This window comes from Nilaparvata lugens, chromosome 10, assembly GCF_014356525.2.
Source record: "Nilaparvata lugens isolate BPH chromosome 10, ASM1435652v1, whole genome shotgun sequence".
Taxonomy (NCBI): Eukaryota; Metazoa; Arthropoda; class Insecta; order Hemiptera; family Delphacidae; genus Nilaparvata; species Nilaparvata lugens.
The window spans coordinates 14,278,575-14,299,603 of NC_052513.1; the positions used below are offsets into that span (position 1 = coordinate 14,278,575).

The window sequence follows — 21,029 nt, forward strand, 5'->3', positions numbered from 1 at the left end:
ATAACTAATCCAGTTCTCTCTATTACGATGGTTTTTAAAGTTATTGTTTTAAAACCAATTTTTGTTCTTTCGACTGTCTTGTTCAACGAAAATAATTTCCACTAGTTGGAATCTTTTAGGCTCAACTCACACTTACGCGACTCAGGTCGAGGAGATACTCGACTCTAGTCGAGAGCATGTGTTTTCAAATGGTGAAAGTCACGGAGACTAGAGTCGACTAGTCTGAGTGTCACCATTTGGAAACACGTGCTCTCGACTGGAGTCGAGTCTCTTCTCGACCTGAGTCGCGTAAGTGTGAGTTGAGCTTAACCTGAGTACTTCCTTAAAAATCTAAGGTAATTAAGGTTTCATCCTTTCCATGTGAGCATGAAAACATTTAAAACCTAGTTGATCTCTATTATAGTAATGTTTGAATATTTATTGTATTTATATCAATATTAGTATCGCAGTTTGCAATTAATTATCTAGTAAATTAGTATTAATGTATCTATTAGAAAATGTTTTCCATTTTAGTATTATCGTAGTATTGGTAGTTCGAAATGTTCATAAATAATATTCATGTCAGAAGTTTGGTTTATTTTCTGTATTACCGATCAAGTTTGACAATATTTAAATGGAGGAACACTATAGTGAGGTCCACGTTATAACGGCAGTGTTTGATTAGCAATGGTATTGCTATCCTTGTCTATCATTCAACAAAGCGGATAACGCTATCTCTTTCTCGCTTTGCTCTGTTGCCGGATCGTATTTTAACAATGTAGAATTAATAATTAATTGAAAAATATTTCATCTTAATTATGAAATTATTGAAAAATATAATTTCTTGTTTGATAAAATATAATTGATTATTTTAAACGAGAATGAACCGTTAATATTTCATCAATAAACCTGTATCAGCTACCGTTTATAGAAGGCATTGACAAGACAGAGGATTGGAAACGTTTTTCTTCTATCTTGCTCTACTGCCATTATAACGTGGATCTCACTATAGTTTTAGATACAGTTGGAAGGTAAATTATTGTGCTATTTCAATGCTTTCCCAAAAAATTAATTTCCAGTCAAAACGATTATGATTATCTCTTGGACTCTGGACAAAACCCGAATTGAAAATTTGTTTCTTGAATCAAGTGTGGCCTAAATTAAATTTCTACAATTTTATTTCGTAACTTGATCATTATTATTTTTGTGGTCTTATTGAATCTTCAAACAATATGAACGTTTTTTTTCTGCATTGATAATTTGGTCTTCCTTTTCTATAGTTTTCAGATAGTTTTATCTCATAATATAATCAATACACCTTTTACATTATAGAATTACATATTCTGAATCTCTGACATTGAAATTATAATGAACTAGTTGTAGCCTGTAATTTTAGATTTCTAAAAGTTTGTGGTGACTCTCCGGTTATTGTAATGTCTACCAAAGTTATAATAGCTTTAATATATTTATACGATAATTTGGATTGATGTTGATGGAAGTGTTATAACATAAAGTTGATTGATCGAATGATTTGCTTGAGATTATTCCTCTAACATTATTCCTTAGTTTCCACCTCTCAATTTTCTATAATTATTCAAAATCATTATAATTCAATAGATAATTTGGAATTGCATCATCAAACAATTAGATATTAAATTGCTCATTCATGAATACAAGAAACTCATACACTTTTACAAAATCTATGTATTGGTTGTTGACAGCACCTTTCATATGGATTGGTATTGCATGAATTTCATACGAAATAATTTTGTAACTAATGTGTGTTGTTGGTGAGCATGTTGAGCGAATATGGGAAGATCTATATTTAAAAAACCATACATGCTATGCTGTGTGGCTATGACATTTAAAACCCCTCTTTGGTGTTCCACCTCGTCCTATAAAGTTTTATCATAGAGAAACAATAGCTTAAGTAGATATCCCATGGTATAGGGCGTTAATGTCGCAACTTTTACTGTTATCTCAAGCCGATTACTGTCGATTATTGTCGATTTTTACTGTTTTGACCGGGTAAGAGTGTATAAACGGCACAATATGAGAGACTACCAGCGTCATAAAGCTTCAAGGAAAAGAACTACGTGGACTATAGGCTTGAGATAACAGTAAAAGTTGCGACATAAACGCCCTATACCATGGGATATCTACTTACGCTATTGTTCCTCTATGTTTTTTTTGAGTATATTGAACGCTAGGGTGTTCTATTGGATTACTAAAAGTAACGTATAAGTTATCGAGATAGTTTAAAATCACATGCATTTTGGTCACAATTGATTAAAAGTATTTTTTAGATTGCTTCAATTTTATCGGGTTTCTTAGTAGATCAGTTCAGTTTAATAGTTAATTTATTTTTGTATTACTTTTCGTTATATTTGTGTGTTGGTATTACGTAGCGTAGATTTGTACTGATTTAGGGGATTATGATTTTTGTGTATTAAACCTACTTTTAAAGAAATAATATTTTTTAGTCTAGCCCACTGTTGATAGCATGAAAAATCAACTAGGTATTCTTTCAGTAGAATTTTTCAGATTGTTTTGGTTGTTAGTTTAATAACTCAGTTGTTCGATTTTTGGAATTTTTCACTGTCATTTGTAAATTCAATTCAATTTATTTTTTTCCTTCTGAATACAATTCAAGGCAGTTACATAGAATCTTAAGCAATAAAGTTTATACAATTCAAGAAACGATATAATATACTTACTAAAATCAAACAACAAAATATACAACTATACTAAACAATAAAACTCTTGAGCTATCACAATTTTTTTTTTTGTAATCAGATAGGAAAGAGCTTACATAGACAACAAAGGCCTGTGTGTAAGCTCCAGTTATCATTACAATTTATGCGTTATATCTATACAATTATAAAGAGAGATCTAAACTACATTAAAATTTAGATTTATCTAAGTGTCAATACTGGTATGTTTCTTCTATAAGGCTACCTGTTGTGTAGTAAAGAACTTTTGAACTTACTAGTAGAATTAGCTCATATTAGTTCTAGAAAAGATTATAGAACTTGACAAAGGATTCAATCAAGTAAAAAAAAATGAACAAATATAATGTCAATAATAGTTACAAGTTTAAAAAGATACACCATTTCATTTCTATTAGTTTTTTGTAGCTTCCTATAAATATATTTACTTCACTTTAGGAGAAATTCAAACCTTCGAGGAGCATACTTTTGTGAGTGATGAAGTAATAACATGAAGATAAGCAGATATTTATTCAAATGCGTGAGTCTTCTTCCCCTTGAACGTAATCTTCTCCGCTACTTATTTTCTTTTACTTAGCTATTGCACTACTAATTTATTTGATAAGCGATATTTTATGTAACTAAAAATTCCTTCAATGGATTTGATACCTTGCCAATCACATATCGATATTTTGCAGCGAAATTGAAAAACTTTGTACCAAACATTCCCTCCAAATTCCCTTGTCAACTGATCTACTGTAGCAAAATCGAAGATTTGACACTCAATACTAAAACTGCTGCAAAAGTACATAAAATAGTGAAATTATTCATAAGAAACGTAAATGATCAGCACAATTTTTTCCGATTAATTGTTGAAAAATTATACGGCAGAGAAAAAGAAAAACATTGGAAGCAGAAATGATTTTTTATGTCGCATTTTCAAGAGCGGATATCTCGAGAGCTATAGATGATAAAAACATATGAAACGTATAGGAAACTAAGTAAGATTCAATCAAGCATAGTTTCATATAAGGCCAAAAAGATAAATAAAAAGTGTTGTTTCTTTTAATTCAGCTTTGAATAAAGAAATGCTAGTCATATTTATTTTGCAATACCATTATGATTTTCTCAATAACTTGCTCAAATGATCTATACTAAGTCAGTATTCTGCTATTATTCCCTTTGTATTGTACGAGCAAATAGAGCAAAAATAGTCCAATTCAGCGAGAAACCACACCTATTCAATGTTTATGTAGGCGCCTCGGTGTTCGAAAAGTATATGAGTTCAAGGTTAATCTTGGACTGAGCTCTATTGAAATGGATTCGTTATTACATTGATATGATAATGGAACATTTATCATTCATTCGGAATGAGAACTAAATGAAAAACAAAGATTCAACAAGTTGCTACGCAGTTTTCAGTAGGCCACGAAATAATGATGCAGACTGAAGAGACAAACATGAAACTAAACAGCAGTTTGAAGCAGAAATTGAGAGAATGGTTTATGGACCTGTCGCAGCCCTAACAACCGGTTTAAGCAAGTCCCAATAATTTACATGTTGAGCCTATTCCAAGGGACCTATTTAGAACCATATGCAAAAGCTATAGTTCAAGGTTGAAATCATAAGTAAAATAGTAAAGCCAAGTAATAGTAAGGATAAAAATCAATGATTTTATTTTACTGTAAAAAAATTTGAAGGGTTGGTCCATGAAGAGTTGAAAATAAAAATCAATGATTTTATATTACAGTAGGTATTTTTTTAGTTAATCAACTAGTACCATAGACAAAGTAAACATAGGCTAATGTTAGATCTGTGATAATACCCTTTGGTTTTTATTTGAAAAAAAAACTATTGAGAGTAAAAAATACATTACAGTAGACCTATCCATATTTCCAAAAACGATCCACGAAAACTCCATTCATCATTTTGGTTTTTGCTTCAACAACAGTAGAGTTCTAAAATATTAAATTTTGCACATTACTGTTGGAAAAAATGATTGTGAAATTATATTCTTGATGAAGTTTGAGAAGATCTGCTGTGGTTTTTCGTAAAGTGTGAAGTTTTTAGCTTAAAAATTTCTAGTTTCATTCAAGATTTAGACTTTTTGAATAATAATTATTAAGTTACTGTTTTAGATTTTTCGATTCTAGACTCTAATAGTATCTATTTGATTCAAAATTTGCTCGTTTATCTGAGTATTGAAGAGCGTAAATTGTATTTTGAAAAGTGAGAGTGACATAACCAACTTTTTGATTTGGACAGTATATAGTATAAATTGGAAATTGGACAGTTTTGGGCATGAGCCTGTTGTGCCTTTCCTCATGTTAAGTATTTGTACAGAATGTGAATAAATAAATAAATGTGATAAATAAATAAGAAAGAAAAACATGAGTTTATGAAAAAGGTGGTGGATTGGAGTACCCAATATTTTTGGCTCTTTCGATACTTCACAAATGTGTGACTTCTCTAGTGCAAAACTGCAAAAGATCTGTGCAAGAATAGCCAAATCGCAACAAATTACAATTATAGTTATGCAATTCTGGATGCTTGCTGCAATAATTTGAAGTCAGTGGCATTTACCGAAACAGTCATTTCTCATTTGTAACGTTGAAGGAGGCGTGGTGTAGTCAGTAATACTGTATTATTACGCCGGTCGGGTGAAAGTGATTTATGAACTAATTTCAATTCCTTGAACGCAATGCAATGGGCTTCAAAGAAGTTCAAAATAAGAATGAGAATTACTAGCAAAAAAGCTAGATCACATAAAATTGTTTTATATCACCAGAGGAGGTTGATTCTTAGATTTTGCTTGAGAGACAGTACGGTATGTGTAAAATTGTAATTTATGCTACGGTTATTTATTTAAAAGCTCAGTAGAATATCAATGTTTATTAATCTATTGATATGAAAGATTTACTAGTTAGCAGAATTACATTTTGCGGAGCTATAGACTAATTCTATACGGTAATGTGTAGAATCAATTCATCATATTATATTTCAGAATATAGGCCTAATCGTGGAATGATAAACAATAAATCTATAAACGATTATAATCGGTTCTAGTTTTAAGAAATTCAATCATGCACCCTCTGTTTCTAATCAACTCGAAGGAAACACAAAGGTAATAAAACCTATCAAAACTGATTTATTGGATCGGATTGATTTGAATATGCAATTAAAATTGTTGGAATGGAATTGATTGGATTTTATTGAGTGGTCATTAGTCTGCTGTACATTGTTTTCCTGTTTTTCTGCGTAGCTCGGTTGTGCGACTGAAATACTACTGGGTGATGCAACATGCAAAAAGGGCTATAAAACTTGGAAGCTTCAAACCATTATTAATAAAGTATCCAAAAATGTATTTTACAGAGCTATTTTAGCTTTTCTGATACAAGGCTATACCTAAGTATTGTACAGATTTTACAAATAAGTATTGTTTTGGTAAAGTACGCCTATTTTTGTACCTACACATCCAATATGTTTTCTTACCTCATGTTCTCATTCATTTACCTTATACAAATTTGAAAAATATCACTTATTTGTTATCACTATTTACTACATCTATTGTTAACTAGGAACCCCCCTACCTTTAAGGCGTAACTTGTATTTAGGCTACTAGCGCATTAAATAAACTGTATATATTTAAATAAGCCATAGGTGTCTTAAGAATTCAGTAGTGTGAGTGAATCTAGACATGAAATTATATGAACCTTGAGACCTTCACCTTGAAACTTATCTGCTCTTTTTTCTACTGTCACTGCGCTGCAATCTTCAATTTTTCGCGTCAACTGATGTCAATTTTTGTTGTAATTCAGCAAAGATTTGAATTATCTTTCCATCATTGCAGCCTACGGCGATGAGAATAGTTTTCGTGCCTCCAACAGTAAAGAGAGAAAGACGTTTTGTATTATTTCTCTAATTTTCCCCCAAACATCTAGCTCCTTGGCTCAGTTTTGTTTTTCCATTTTATTTTTATCAGAGTACTGCATCTTCAAAGATAGCCAAAACAACCTCAAACGTTGCATTCTCTACTGGTGTTGGCAGTAAAAATATTCATTGTGAGATCCAATTTCATTCCGAGTTTCTATTTACTGAATTTATTCTCAATCCTTAATTTCTATGTCAAGTGAAGAAACTTTCCATTACTTCATTTAAACTTTCCATTACTTCATTTAAACATTTCGTCTCTCATCTAAAAAAGAGGGTTGTATGTAGGAGAGGGCCGGCTACACCCCAACTTCACCCTCCTTAGCTTAAAATGAATTCAATTATCTTTTTCTTCTCGAGAGGGCCGGCTTTGCCCCAACTTCACCCTCCTAAGCTTAAGATGAATTCAATTATCTTTTCCTTCTTGAGAGGGCCGGCTTTGCCCCAACTTCACCCTCCTAAGCTTAAAATGAATTCAATTATCTTTTTCTTCTCGAGAGGGCCGGCTTTGCCCCAACTTCACCCTCCTAAGCTTAAAATGAATTCAATTATCTTTTCCTTCTTGAGAGGGCCGGATTTGCCCCAACTTCACCCTCCTAAGCTTAAAATGAATTCAATTATCTTTTCCTTCTTGAGAGGGCCGGCTTTGCCCCAACTTCACCCTCCTAAGCTTAAAATGAATTCAATTATGTTTTTTTCTCGAGAGGGCCGGCTTTGCCCCAACTTCACCCTCCTAAGCTGAAAATGAATTCAATTATCTTTTTCTTCTCGAGAGGGCCGGCTTTGCCCCAACTTCACCCTCCTAAGCTGAAAATGAATTCAATTATCTTTTTCTTCTCGAGAGGGCCGGCTTTGCCCCAACTTCACCCTCTTTAGCTTGAAATGAATTAAATTATCTTTTTCTTCTCGAGAGGGCCGGCTTTGCCCCAACTTCACCCTCCTAAGCTTAAAATGAATTCAATTATATTTTTCTTCTCTGTTGAATATTAACCATTTTCATGCAACATTGATAAATTATTTCCACTTGTTATTTAAATTCTCTTTAAATTAAAAATATCCAATCAAATAATAAATAATAACGATAATAATATGCAGTACTAACAATCGAGACAAAACAACAATAATTAACCCTCAACTAGATTCCAATAATATTTCTTCCTCTATCATCCTTCAACAAATACAATTCCAATCGCTGGAAGGTTGGTGCCTCCAGTACCATGAAATCATCACATCGTCTATCTCTCTCGTTTTATCAGCATGTCTCTCACTCTCCAGTCAACTGCTGTGTCACTGGTACTTCTGTTCACTTCACTCTGTCAGCCTTAGTTAAATGGGGAGCATTGATTTAATTCAAGAGGAATGCTGAGGACAGTTTGGGAAGTGGATCCTATTTCTGTAGGTCCTCAGAACTTGTTACATGGACGAAGAACACTGAATAGTAGGTGGGGGACACAGGCATATTTTGAAGTCGAGTGGTAGGAAGAAGTTCAGACTCTACTCAGCAGTTCTGATCAGTTTTATCAGTTGAATTCAGCTCTCAGTACACTCTCTCAGTAGTACAGTATAGAAGTAAGACTTCAGTAGAGTATAGTAGTTGACTTCGTTCCGTGAATACAGATACTACAACCTCCTGAACATCTCACTCACAATAGAAAGTGGTGTCAACCACCTTATCTAACCTATATTATCGGATCATCGGTATATTTGTTTTGTTTTTGTTCAGTTACAGCAAGTGAAAGGCGGTACACCGCTCACCGATAGACAATCATCGAGATAGTGCTGCTGCCTTATCTCTTTCAATCCTGACTATTGCGGTTATCTTCACAAGTAGGTCAATTATTTACGGATACATATTTGTTGATACATATATTTGAGCGGTGTAATAATTCTGTAGCTCATTTGTTTGATTGTTGCATTTATTTATCGTATTTATTTATAGTGGTCTATTTATTTTCTTGTCTCACTTTCTCAGTTGTTTTTTTATTCCGAGTAGTTTATTTTTACTTTTTGTGTAGTTGAGAAATTGATATTGTGGTAATTATTCATATTAAATGGAACAGACTAAGAAATTGTCAAGAAAACCACAGATTTATTGATACTTAGAAAGACCGGTTTCGGTTATTACACCATTGTCAATCTCTATGGTTTATTTTTGTCACATTGTTGTGAAGCGTATTATTTTTTGTAGAGCATATATTGTTTGTAGTATATATTAATTTTTTATGTAATGTGTATTTTTTGTAGCATATTTGATACTCTGTTTTGTTGTAGAGATATTCAAATCTCAAGAAGGCAAACTCAGAGAGAAGTTATTAAATATTTAAGCGGTATTGTTTTGAAGCCTAAATGTAGGTCTATATTTCTGGTTTTATGAGTTTTCTTGCTTCATGTATTATTTTTCGTAGAGTATATATTGTTTGTAGTATATATTATATTTTTATGTAATGTGTATTTTTTGTAGCATATTTGACTCTCTGTTTTGTAGTAGAGATATTTAAATCTCAAGAAGGCAAACTCAGAAAGAAGTTATTACATATTTGAGCGGTATTGTTTTGAAGCCTTAATGTAGGTCTATATTTCTTGCTTTTGTGTTTTCTTGCTTCATGATAAGTCTAAATATAGGTCTATATTTCTTGCTTTATATGTTTTTTTAATTTATGTTTAAGCCTAAATGTAGGTCTATTATGCGAGCGAGAGTAGCATTAGTCGCAAAAGTAGTCAGCATTTTTTTTTTAAGTATAGTCAAACGTTTTCAAAGGGCACAATTTTCAAAACTCTTGTTTGATAGTGTAAACTTTTTTTAATTTAGGATGAATTTGCTGTTTAACATATTAAATTATTCATTTCAGTTTTTTTTTGTTTCAATGCATTTTTCAAATTTTGTGGACTAGGTATGAAATTTATTACTATCTGAATACTACAACTTTTGAAGTTGAGAAATAACAATAATTAGAAATACCTTTCAAGTACATATTTTGATGATTCATACTGATAGAATAGTATTCTATCAATAGCATAGATAGTTGACCGAACGAAGTGAGGTCTAAGATTCAAGTCGACGGTTTGGCATTTCTCTTAATGTTGAAATGTTTATATGTTTTTATGTTGCGCATTTACGGCGAAACGCGGTAATAGATTTTCATGAAATTTGACAGGTATGTTCCTTTTTAAATTGCGCGTCGACGTATATACAAGGTTTTTGGAAATTTTGCATTTCATGGATAATTTAAAAGGAAAAAGGAGCCTCCTTCATACGCCAATATTAGAGTAAAAATCAGACTATAGAATTATTCATCATAAATCAGCTGACAAGTAATTACACAGATGTGTGGAGAAGCCAGTCTATTACTGTATTTGTATAAGGTCTATAGTTTCAATCAAAGACATAAAGAGGTATGCATCTTTAAGCTGGGTTTACACCAAAGTTATTAACAAAATGGTTATAACTTAATCCTTATAGATTCTATTAGATTGAACGGAAGTTGACAAACACATATGTTCATCATGTGTATGATAAGTTTTGTTCAATCTAATATAATCTATAAGGATTGAGTTATTAGCATTTTTCTAATAAATTTGGTCTAATCGCAGCTTCAAGGTCTTTGGTTACAATATTTTGTTTTGCAGTCATGGTATTATTATGCGTGCCCATCAGTATCAATATTCTCACATTCGAAAAAACTAATTTAATAGGTGAATAAAAATAAACAAATGAACTAAATAATGCTGGAGAAATGATAATATTTTTGATTCTAAAATTTAATTTTCATCATATAGAAAGATCATCACGGAACTGGATGAATTATATCATATGGAATACAAATTCAAACGTGAACTGAGTTTGTTAACATTTAAAACAGTTGACATCAGGTACTTGTGGATGAGAATACTGCGTGAGGTCTACTGTTCACAGAACTACTAGTATTATAGAATAGATTGTAGATAGAATGACTACTGACGACATTTTTGGGTTTCCTATTCAAGGGTAGGTAGTATTTTTTCTAATTTCAGGGGGGGGGGTGCGTCCATAGGTTTGTGGGCACCCCTGTATAATGCACTTAACATGGTCAAAGTGTAATTTCATGTAAGACAGGCGATTTCATGCCTACTCTTCATAAGTTATGACCATGAAAGTATAGAAAGTGATGTCTATTAAGCGATCTCGAGCACATCACGATAAATTGAGTCAAAATAGATTTGCCCTTGGACTACTTTGCAAGATTTCCATTATATAACATGCTCTTTACTTTAAAACGTAGCAGAATATTATAAATTATATCTTATATCAATAGTCCTCGAATTTTTAAAATTTTGGAACTATAGCGGTTGAACTGTCTTCTTTCTGAACTGTATTGCATTTCCAAATAAATGAGTGAATGAATAAGAATGTACACATTTACACATGACTATAGTAGAAGTCACACCAGTATTATAATTACATGCTTCGAATAATATAGTAATTTGACCGACTTGGATTTTGAATGGAACTAGTTATTTATTCAAGAAGATCTTAGATAATTATTAGGCTAGAGGCGGACGAATTATGTAAGTTGCCTCAATTAACATACCGGTTTGCAATTAAATTACGGACGGGAAAGGTAGTCGTATAGTCTTATCACAGTTCAGTGATTGATAAGGCTTCCCTCGCATTTTATGTGTCGCGATTTTGTACCGGTTTAACACGTGCTTTTTAAACGTTTCTAATTGTAGGTAAACATGAATGGATTTAAATCAATTTGTACTAATGTCATGTCATTCAATATAACCGATATGATAATGCGTTTCAATTTTATTGATCCAGGAATGTTGAGTTATGCCAATTGTTTTCCTCATACTTTTCTACTAGTTGGTAGTATTGTAATTTATTGCATCTTCGTTTATACATTTATTTTTTAAATCAAGAAAATGTGAACGAATGTGGAATTTATACTTAGAATTGTGAGTGGATCAAAAGAGGAAAATATGATATGACCAATCACTACTAGCACATTAATGGTGAATTACTCTTCTTGTAATAATGAATAATAATTGTTGAAAAATACAATTAAATACAGGAAAATATTTAAATTTTTAATAATTATCATAATTTGAATAGTTTCCTGCAATTTACTAGTAATAAAAATTTTTCTCTAACCCTCCTTTGACGGAAAGAAGCAATGAGGAAATGAGAAATTAATATCTCTGAAGTAAAATAATCGGGAAGCGTTTTTATATTATGTAGAAAAAACTATGGGTCATAAAAATTCAACTAATAATGTAATTAGAATAGTAATAGGTAATTTTCATTGTTATTGGATTTCAATAATGATTTTACATAATTTCCTTTTGTATTTCTTTTTGGATTCCATTATTCACAAGATTTTCTCAAAGATTGTTATAAACTGAAAGTAGACACACTAATAACTATAATAATAGATACTTTGAGGTGCTATATAGGAACTATAATAATAGATACCTATAGATAAGAATAAATAGGTATATGTATGAATAAAATAGTTTTCAATAATTAAATTAAAGGGAAAAAAATTCATTTGAATCTATAAAAATGATACTGTATCATTTCAATATTTCTTTAAATTATCAAATGGAGCCAATTATTCGGTATCAATTAAAATTTAAGATACACTAAAGTTCTTCGATCATATCAGCAGTCTTATCTTTTACAGTATTTATGGTTTATTCATAGTGCCTTACGAAACCCTAATATTTATTGCACAATACTAATATGAAAAATAATGTAGTAGCCTATTTACGGTTCTCATCTGGTTTATATACGCACCGTACCTATAATGAATTCCCAATAGCTTTCACATTTTTCTTGTCACAAAAATCTGCAACTCAATTCATGTCTTTGTTTCTTCTTCTTCTTCTTCTTCTTCTTCTTCTTCTTATATGGGGTCGACATTTCCCTCCTTCAGCCGTCTCTTTCACAAAATCCTGTCCATCTCCTTCCCGTGTCTCCAACCCCTCTCTCGCAGATCAGCCTCCACTCTGTCTCTCCACCTCATCCTTGGCCTTCCCCGCCCTCTCCTGCCATCCAAATCCAAATCCTGCACCCCTCCGTCCCACATAATCCTCCTCACATGTCCAAACCACCTCATCCTGGCCTCCAGCATCTTCCTACCCAATGGTCCCACCCCAACTGTACCTCCCAATCATCTCATTACGAATCCTATCCCTTCTTGTGACCCCACACATCCATCTTAGCATTCTCATCTCAGCCACTTCCATTTTCTTCTCTTGCCTCTTTGAAACAGGCCAGGTTTCCACGCCCTACAATTTTTGTATGATTGATTATAATCCTCAATCTTGATTGAGTCTTGGCTAATGATGTATTGTATTTAATTTCCATGCATGCGGATAGAGTTTTGTATACAAGCAGACTTGAATTGCTGAACAGAGTTTATTGAATAGAAGTATAATGATGAGGTTCCCTCTTATCTCAGTTTCATATTAGTAGCAACTTATCAATCTCAGATAATCGCAACTTATCAATGCGAATTAATCTGAGATTCATTCCCGTTTAAGATAGTGAAGTATCTAAGGTACCTATGCTGTTAGTTCATGAATACTTCCATGAATAATCATAATATATTATCGAATATAATCTATATATATAAAAGCGAAATGGCACTCACTCACTCACTCACTCACTCGCATAACTAAAAATCTACCGGACCAAAAACGTTCAAATTTGGTAGGTATGTTCAGTTGGCCCTTTAGAGGCGCACTAAGAAATCTTTTGGCAATATTTTAACTCTAAGGGTTGTTTTTAAGGGTTCAAAGTTCGTCTTTTAGCATGTATATTCTTCTTCTCCCAATCTCTTAATTAAAATTGAAATTTCCATATCATATGTTACTATAGAACTAGATATAATCTAGATAGAGTACCTCTTCGAACAGTTGTTAACTGGCAACTAAATTAATAATTTTGTCAGGTGGCATTAAGTTGAGTTGACTTTGTTAGGTTGGCACCAAGTTGAAGATTTAAATGCATTTATCGCGGAAAAATTGATTGGGCACTGCTACTTCAATCCTGGGAATATTATATTACTAGCCGTCAGGCTCGCTTCGCTCGCCATATCCGTTTAGCCAGACGTTTAGTCTGGACCCTCGACTGGATCGTCCTAACATATGATAAAAATGCTCAAATGAAAAATGCAGGCGAGCGGAGCGAGCCTGCTGATCTCATTCTTGGACGATCCAGTCGGGTGTCCAGGGGGCGGAGCCCCCTGGCTAGACGGATATGGCGAGCGAAGCGAGCCTGACGGCTAGTGAATACATAATATACAAAATGAATGCATAATGCAATGTACATTCACTCTTACTAATCATTATTGATAACTCATTAAAACTTATCAATCTTGAGATTATTATTTGCAATAGAGAATATTAATTGAAATGCAGCGAAAACATCAATGTTTGTCCTTGAAACTCAGAGTATATGATAATTAGTTTTTTTTCACATAAACACACATTTCCAGCGGCTAACGACCTCTCAATGTGTGAATTTGTAAATGATGATAAGGACAAGTTGATGATTATTTATGTACTTTTGACAAACAGTGAACAGTTTTGGAATTCACAGTTTTATGATACTGTCATTATAACATGAACCTCACTATAGGGTCAATGCTCTAGTAATCTTTCATATTAATCATAATAATATTGCAAATCATCATAGCAGGTTTTTAATAATCTTGCAATACAATTCTGTTTTCCTCCACCTACTGTCTAAAGTACTTACTTTACTCCCTGAAACCTAATACTAAAGTGTCACTTTTTTGCTCTCGGTAGTAAAAAACAGAAAAACTCCCTAGGGAGTAAAAGTGACTCCATTTTAATAACATGGGGAGCATCTCTATTTTGAAACTTACATTGTAATAGGTTAGAAGGTCTAAACTCAGATGAGAAAGCATAATAGAGGTGTCTGTCATTGAGTCAACTGAATTCAATACCACAACCAGAAATTTGATTAACTCATGAAATATATGTTTGTATGATAATAATTATATTCTTAATATTAGTAGACAATAAAAATTTATACAATTTTAAAAATATTTTATTCTATTCAAAATACCAGCCAACAAATATTTTGATCTGCAATTCAAATCTGAACCGCGTGATCTGGAGTCAGCCATTTTTGGTAGTTGCTCAGCTAATATAATTGTTACAACTTTTGCCGATAGATAGCGCAATCGGCAGTGCCAATCAGACGACCGGTTTTTAGGTTTTAGATTTAGGTTATGTTGTTAGGAATCATTGTCACTAATACGTAAGTTATTAGAATGATTTTATTTGCAGTTTCTATAAAAAAATGTAGATGGGGAAAAATTTTGTGTACATCACGAGCGAAAAATACTTTTTCTCCCTCAGGAAAATTGCTTCAAACTTTTTCCCACAGGGAAAAAAGTCGTACTTTTCACTCTAGATATACAAATAACTATTTCAATATTTATTTAGCGTATGGCAGTATACACAACACATTTATGATCACAAAATTCGAAAAAAAAGAAAACAATAGAAAATTCATATATAAATCGAATGAAAATATCTTAGTCACTTTTGACCTGGAAATTAGAGGCATGCTTCCAGGGTATTTAAGTAGGCTATTGATGCTGGTTTAGCCACCAGGAAATCTTCATGTGCACCTGTGTATGCTGATCTGGGACATTCCTCCACTATGTGTCTCACAGTCTGGACTGCTCCACACTCACAGAAAGGGGAGTCAGCCTTCCCCCACTTATGCATCAGATAGGCACATCTACCATGATGAGTTCGTACCCTATTCAATGCCGACCATGTTTTACGAGGCAAATCGAAGCCTGGTGGCCTTTTGGTTACAAATGGGATGTCAATGTTCTGCTTTGCTGACCACGCTTGTTGCCAGGCCTCAGTTATACGGAAACCTGAATCTAAGGCTGTAATTGCCGTCCTAACCGGTGGCTTACGAGATTGCAGACGTCTCTGATTGGCATCTTGTATATCCTCATGTATTGGCAGGCTTCAATTTTCCTGTATCTTCTTGTACTCTCTAGTAAGGGCATTCATGCGTCGAAGATTTGGGGGTGGGATGTGACTCAACACCTGGAGCCATTCCACAGGGGTAGATTTTAGAACACCACCTATCATTCTCATTGAGTTATTTAGCTGAACATCAACCCTATGAACATGAGAGCTATTCATCCAGACTGGAGCACAGTACTCAGCAGCTGAAAAGACAAGGCTTAGGCTGTAGAGCGTAATGTAGATGCTGAAGCTCCCCATGATGTTCCGCAAAGTTTTTGCATAATATTGTTTCGGGTTTTTAGTTTTTCTGCTGTCTTTGTTAGGTGCTCTTTGAATGAAAGTGTCCTATCAAGTATCACGCCCAAATATTTTGGAGCCTTATTGTGTTTAAGGCTTCTATTCTCGAATTGAATTCTTAGCTCTCTGTTAGCTTCTCTATTGTTCAGGTGGAAGCATGCAACTTCTGTTTTACTGGCATTTGGTTGGAGACGCCATCTTCGAAAGTACCTACCCATCTCTCTCAAGTCATCTGTAAGAATTTCCTCTGACTCTTCAAATGATTTACACTGTGTCGATAATACCCAGTCATCAGCATAGCCATGTTTTTCTAGTCAAGGTTCTGGCATGTCAGCAATATACAGACTGAACAAGAGAGGGGCAAGAACTGAGCCCTGAGGCAGACCATTCTTAAGTTTCCTTTGTGAGCTTATATCAGATCCAATGATGACTTTGAAAGTTCTATCACTCAGCATATTATTCACAAGACGAGCTGTTATTTTACACTTGATCACTTTTAGGAGCTTATAGATCATACCTTCTCTCCAAAAGGTACTACTTACTTGAACTGGCTTTATTACACTAGTACGTTTTTCAGGTATTTTTCATATCCTGATTGGAGGAAATATAATATGTCAGTAATATTACGCTTTACCAAAATAATAATAATAATACCTCTTGAATATTTCAAACTGATAATAGGTCTACCAATGTAGCATAATATTCTCTTGCCTGGATTCTTGACTACATCGCTCAAAGATTCTGTAGGATTAAGAAAAACACAATAAAACGATCAAGTACGCTTTATACTAGTTTCAACTCTTCATGAGCCTAACCTAACCTAACCTAAATCATACATTCACACTCTTAGTAGTGTAAATTTATGCTAGTAGGTAGTGTTGAAATAAAATAAAGGGCACTTTATCATTTTATTGTATTTAAAGTACGCTTTATACTAGTTTCAACTCTTCATGAGCCTAACCTAACCTAACCTAAATCATACATTTACACTCTTAGTAGTGTAAATTTATGCTAGTAGGTAGTGTTGGAATAAAATAAAGGGCACTTTATAATTTTATTGTTTTTTAATAACAATCAGTAGCCCTGAGAAGAAGAGTGCATAATATTGAGGTAGTAAATGACCTACAGCATTGTTTTTTTCTGTTTTTGCAGAAAAATGTTTCCTCATAAGATTGAGCAAGTGGACGAGCAGCTGAACATGAAGTTGATGAACTTCTTCAAAGGAGAACGCCGTGGCTTCTGTAAAGTGGGTCCTGAGAAATGGCTTCTTCCCATGCGCTATATGGACCAAGCCGAGGGTTACTACAATATGCAAGTCAGGAAAGATGATGTCTGGATTATGACGTTCCCTCGTTCAGGTTTGTATTTATTTCCTATTTTTTATTCAATTTACTTTATTATAATACATTTTTCAAGTATTTTTCATATTCTGATAGGAGGTTACTGTTTATATTTTACTATTTTGAGATTCATTTTAAACTGTTACCATTGAATTATAAGCATTGTCGTTATAATTTATAAAAAAATGCTGACAGTTCTAACTTAGATAATTTTTTTGGCAGTCTAGAAATAGTTTACTAGTTTTTTTCTCTTCGCTCTTTCATGTAATATTTTTGTAATCTCCTTTGAAATTTCTGACAAGAGTTTTCAATTTCTACATCTTATTGCTCACGGTACTGGTTTTACACGTTTTGGAGAGTTAATTAGGAGCTTACAACATATGATAACCCACACTTTTTTATGATATCTCTCATGAGCTCTGCTTCATATTGAATAGACATTCAATTCTTCTTCATGTCGCATGGTTTGAAAAATAACATTGTATTACAAACTACTTGAAAATTATAAAAATTTCTCATTTTCAGAATAAATAGGCTACTCCAACCATATTCCATAACAAAATACTAATATCATTCTCAAATATAGTATATTTCGCACCTAGGGCCGAAAATTAGACTTTTCCGGCTCGAAATCGGTTTTCAAGTCCGAGACCGTAGGCCTCGGACTAGAAAAGATTGAGAGCCTGAAAAACATTTTCGCCCGTGGTGCGAACGCTATTTTTCGCCACACAGAAAAATAAACAATAAATATATAATAAAAATTGTTTACTAAGCACTTCCAAAAGCAGAAGTGTAAGGTCATAGCTCTAGCAAATCTGATGTAATCTGAATATCAGGAAATTGTCCAAGTATTTTTATTTTTTATTCTGATTTGTCTAAGTAACCTAAAAGATTATGTTCAATTATGTGGGAGGTTGAGTTTATAATTTTTTATTCTTTCAAATAACAATAAGATGATATTATTATAAATGTTTTAATTATTGAATAATGAACACAAATAATGAAAAGTTTTTTGATCAGCTGTTTTTTGATCACCTTTCTTAGTTCCATGTTAGCGGCTTGAAATGGTAATCTTTCCGGCCTAGGCCGGAAAGAAACCTGTTCTGACGTCAGACGAGAGTCGTCTGCAAACAATGTCTTTCAGATCTACTTAGGGACTGGAAAACAGCTGCTTTCTGTGCAGTGTGGCGAAAAATAATTATCTTGAAATAAAAACACACATATATCGTCAAATTCTACAGTGGTCACGAAACCATGGTCCTGTACCAAATAAAACTGTAGAATTTGATGATATATGTGTGTTTTTATTTCATCATGGAACGGTTCTACAACATCGACAGTGACTCAGTCGAATTATCTTACATTTTTTGCTTTGTTTTTGAAAGATTGCTTACAAAGTACATTACAAAATTTCTTAATAACATTCATTATTTGTTTCGAAATGAATATTTCAATCGGATTTGAATATTAATTTAATTACTTATTATACATTATCGAGTTGAATTTGTATTTGGTTTGAACGATTGGTTGTTTTATAGGAACTACCTGGTGTCAAGAACTGTTGTGGCTCATCAATAACAATTTGGATTACGAGAAAGCTTCACAGACTCCTCTCGACCGGAGGTTCCCATTCCTAGAGTAAGTAATCCAACTACAAACCACTTGTATTTGATATCATTTGCTACCAGTGAAAGATCAGTTTGCCATTAAGCCGCGGCCGGTATCACATTAAAATCTAGAAGTAGTCTCGAGTCTCGAGGGTCCATAAATAATTAACGTGTTAAATTTGTATTATTTTCCGCCGTGGATTATGTTGAAGTAGTTTATTAATAGGTAATTAAAAAAGTGAAATGTGTAAATGTCTGTTGAAAATATTAGTGACAAGTTTCAAATTATAATGGGATTAATAAATTTAGAGATGATGGGTGTCATTATATTTTCCTACAGTTACGTTGAAAAGTGGCCATTCCTGCACTGATTACAGAACGCAAAGAATCACTTTTCCGCTCTAGTGCGGGAAAAATTTTTTTCTGCACTCCAGATTTGCAACATGGCAACGCAAAATAGTTAGTAGGTTATATGGAGCACCAGTGCAGCAAAATCAAAATTAAGTTGGTAACTGCACTGACTGGGCTGCTATAGTGTTGTGGTGCACGTTATAATAATATTAAGGACACCGAGTTCGAGGACAGCCACCACATCAGTGACAGCCGCCTTCATTCATTTACTACTAAATTATTTATCAATAATAAAATTACACAGAAAAATATTTGATGGATTTCAGGCAATTTTACCTATAATTACTCACTTTTCATATTCAATGGTAACAGGAAAAATTAAATGTGAAATACGTGCGCAAAGTTCCTCTGCTGCACTCAAGAAACCATTCTCAGTAAACGTTTCTTTCGGTGCAGCAAACTGTCACTTTGCGCACTAGTTGCACAAATAACTATTTTCTAGCTCATGTTAAAAGCCCCTAAATGACAGAGTCCCTTGTGTAATAGTAAAATGACTCAAATCTACGCTACTACTACCTTCGTGAAAAGTATCAACTGTGAAAAGTATTCAGGATCAGTTTGCAAAATCTTTCTGAAACGCCTATCTATATTCATTCATTTATTGTATAAAACTCTATAACCATAATACAATTATGACATTGGAGGAAAAACTAGGCTGCGCCTATACTATTTCTCTCCAAAAATTTTGATAAAATGTTAATGTTGTCCAGAATTTTCTCCATGAATTTATAGTTGATGATTTGTTTTGTTTCAAATTTCCAGCAGATATATTCACCCAGTAGAATTTAAAAGTTAGATAGAAACCAAAGGTTGTTGTTTATGAAGTCCCATGACTCGCCCTTTAGTACTTAGAGATCTCTCTTCTATAGTGAGGTCCACGTTATAATGGCAGTGGTGAAAGATAGGAGAAAAACGTTGCCGATCCTCTGTTTTGTCAATGCCTTCTATAGACGGTACCTGATACAGGTTTATTGATGTAATATTAACGGTTCATTCTCGTTCAAAATAATCAATTATATTTTATTAAGCAAGAAATTATATTTCTCAATAATTTCATAATGAATTTTCATAATTAAGATGAAATATTTTGTTAATTAATTATTAATTCTACATTGTTAAAAGACAATCTGGCAACAGAGCAAAGCGAGAAAGAGATAGCGCTATCTGCTTTGTTGAATCATAGACAAAGATAGCAATACCATTGCTAATCAAACACTCCCATTATAACGTGGACATCATTATGGATCTCACCTGGAGTGGCTACAAATGAACAAGTCTCTTTTTTAAACTCCACCATTTTTATCAATTTAGATTAATAAACTGAGCTTAAACCTTTTACACTTTTCCACTTCTACAGAATGTTATGTGTTTCCAACACATCGTCTTCCTTTTGCCATCTATTGTGTCAATATATATTTGTATTAGTCTAATTTTCTCACTTAATTTTGTTACCTGCATAACCTGCCTAAATAATCAACATAATAATACCGGGTGTTTAAAAAAAAATGATCCAAGTTTTAAACAGTTATATTTATTTTAAAAAATGGTGCTCACAAATCAATTTTACATTAAATTACAGAAGTATCAAGTTTATGATGATGATGCTAAACCGCAGTGCAGGATGGTTTCTCACAGCTTGGCGTTGTTGTCATTTGAGATGGGTGTCTGGCTTGGAAGTGTTTCGGCCGCATTGCAGGATGACTGTTAACGGTTGCCGGAAGATCAACAGCTGGGTTTTTTTCGTTATT

The 21,029-nt window shown here is 33.2% G+C and overlaps 1 protein-coding gene across 3 annotated transcripts in view; it reads left to right on the plus strand.

The window, feature by feature from the left end:
* The first annotated feature begins 298 nt into the window (after positions 1-298).
* LOC111050697 (sulfotransferase 1C4) overlaps positions 299-21,029 on the plus strand; it is a 29,716-nt gene continuing 8,985 nt past the window's right edge. The window contains exons 1-4 of one of the 3 annotated variants that reach the window (XM_039436383.1): positions 299-335; positions 8,341-8,444; positions 17,076-17,281; positions 18,802-18,901. In XM_039436383.1, coding sequence (XP_039292317.1) covers positions 17,080-17,281; positions 18,802-18,901 — 302 coding nt within the window. In that variant the 5' untranslated portion in view covers positions 299-335; positions 8,341-8,444; positions 17,076-17,079. Of the gene's footprint in view, positions 336-8,038; positions 8,445-8,515; positions 8,652-17,075; positions 17,282-18,801; positions 18,902-21,029 lie in introns of those variants that run through there. The other 2 variants (XM_022337077.2, XM_039436384.1) reach the window with 2 other exon arrangements.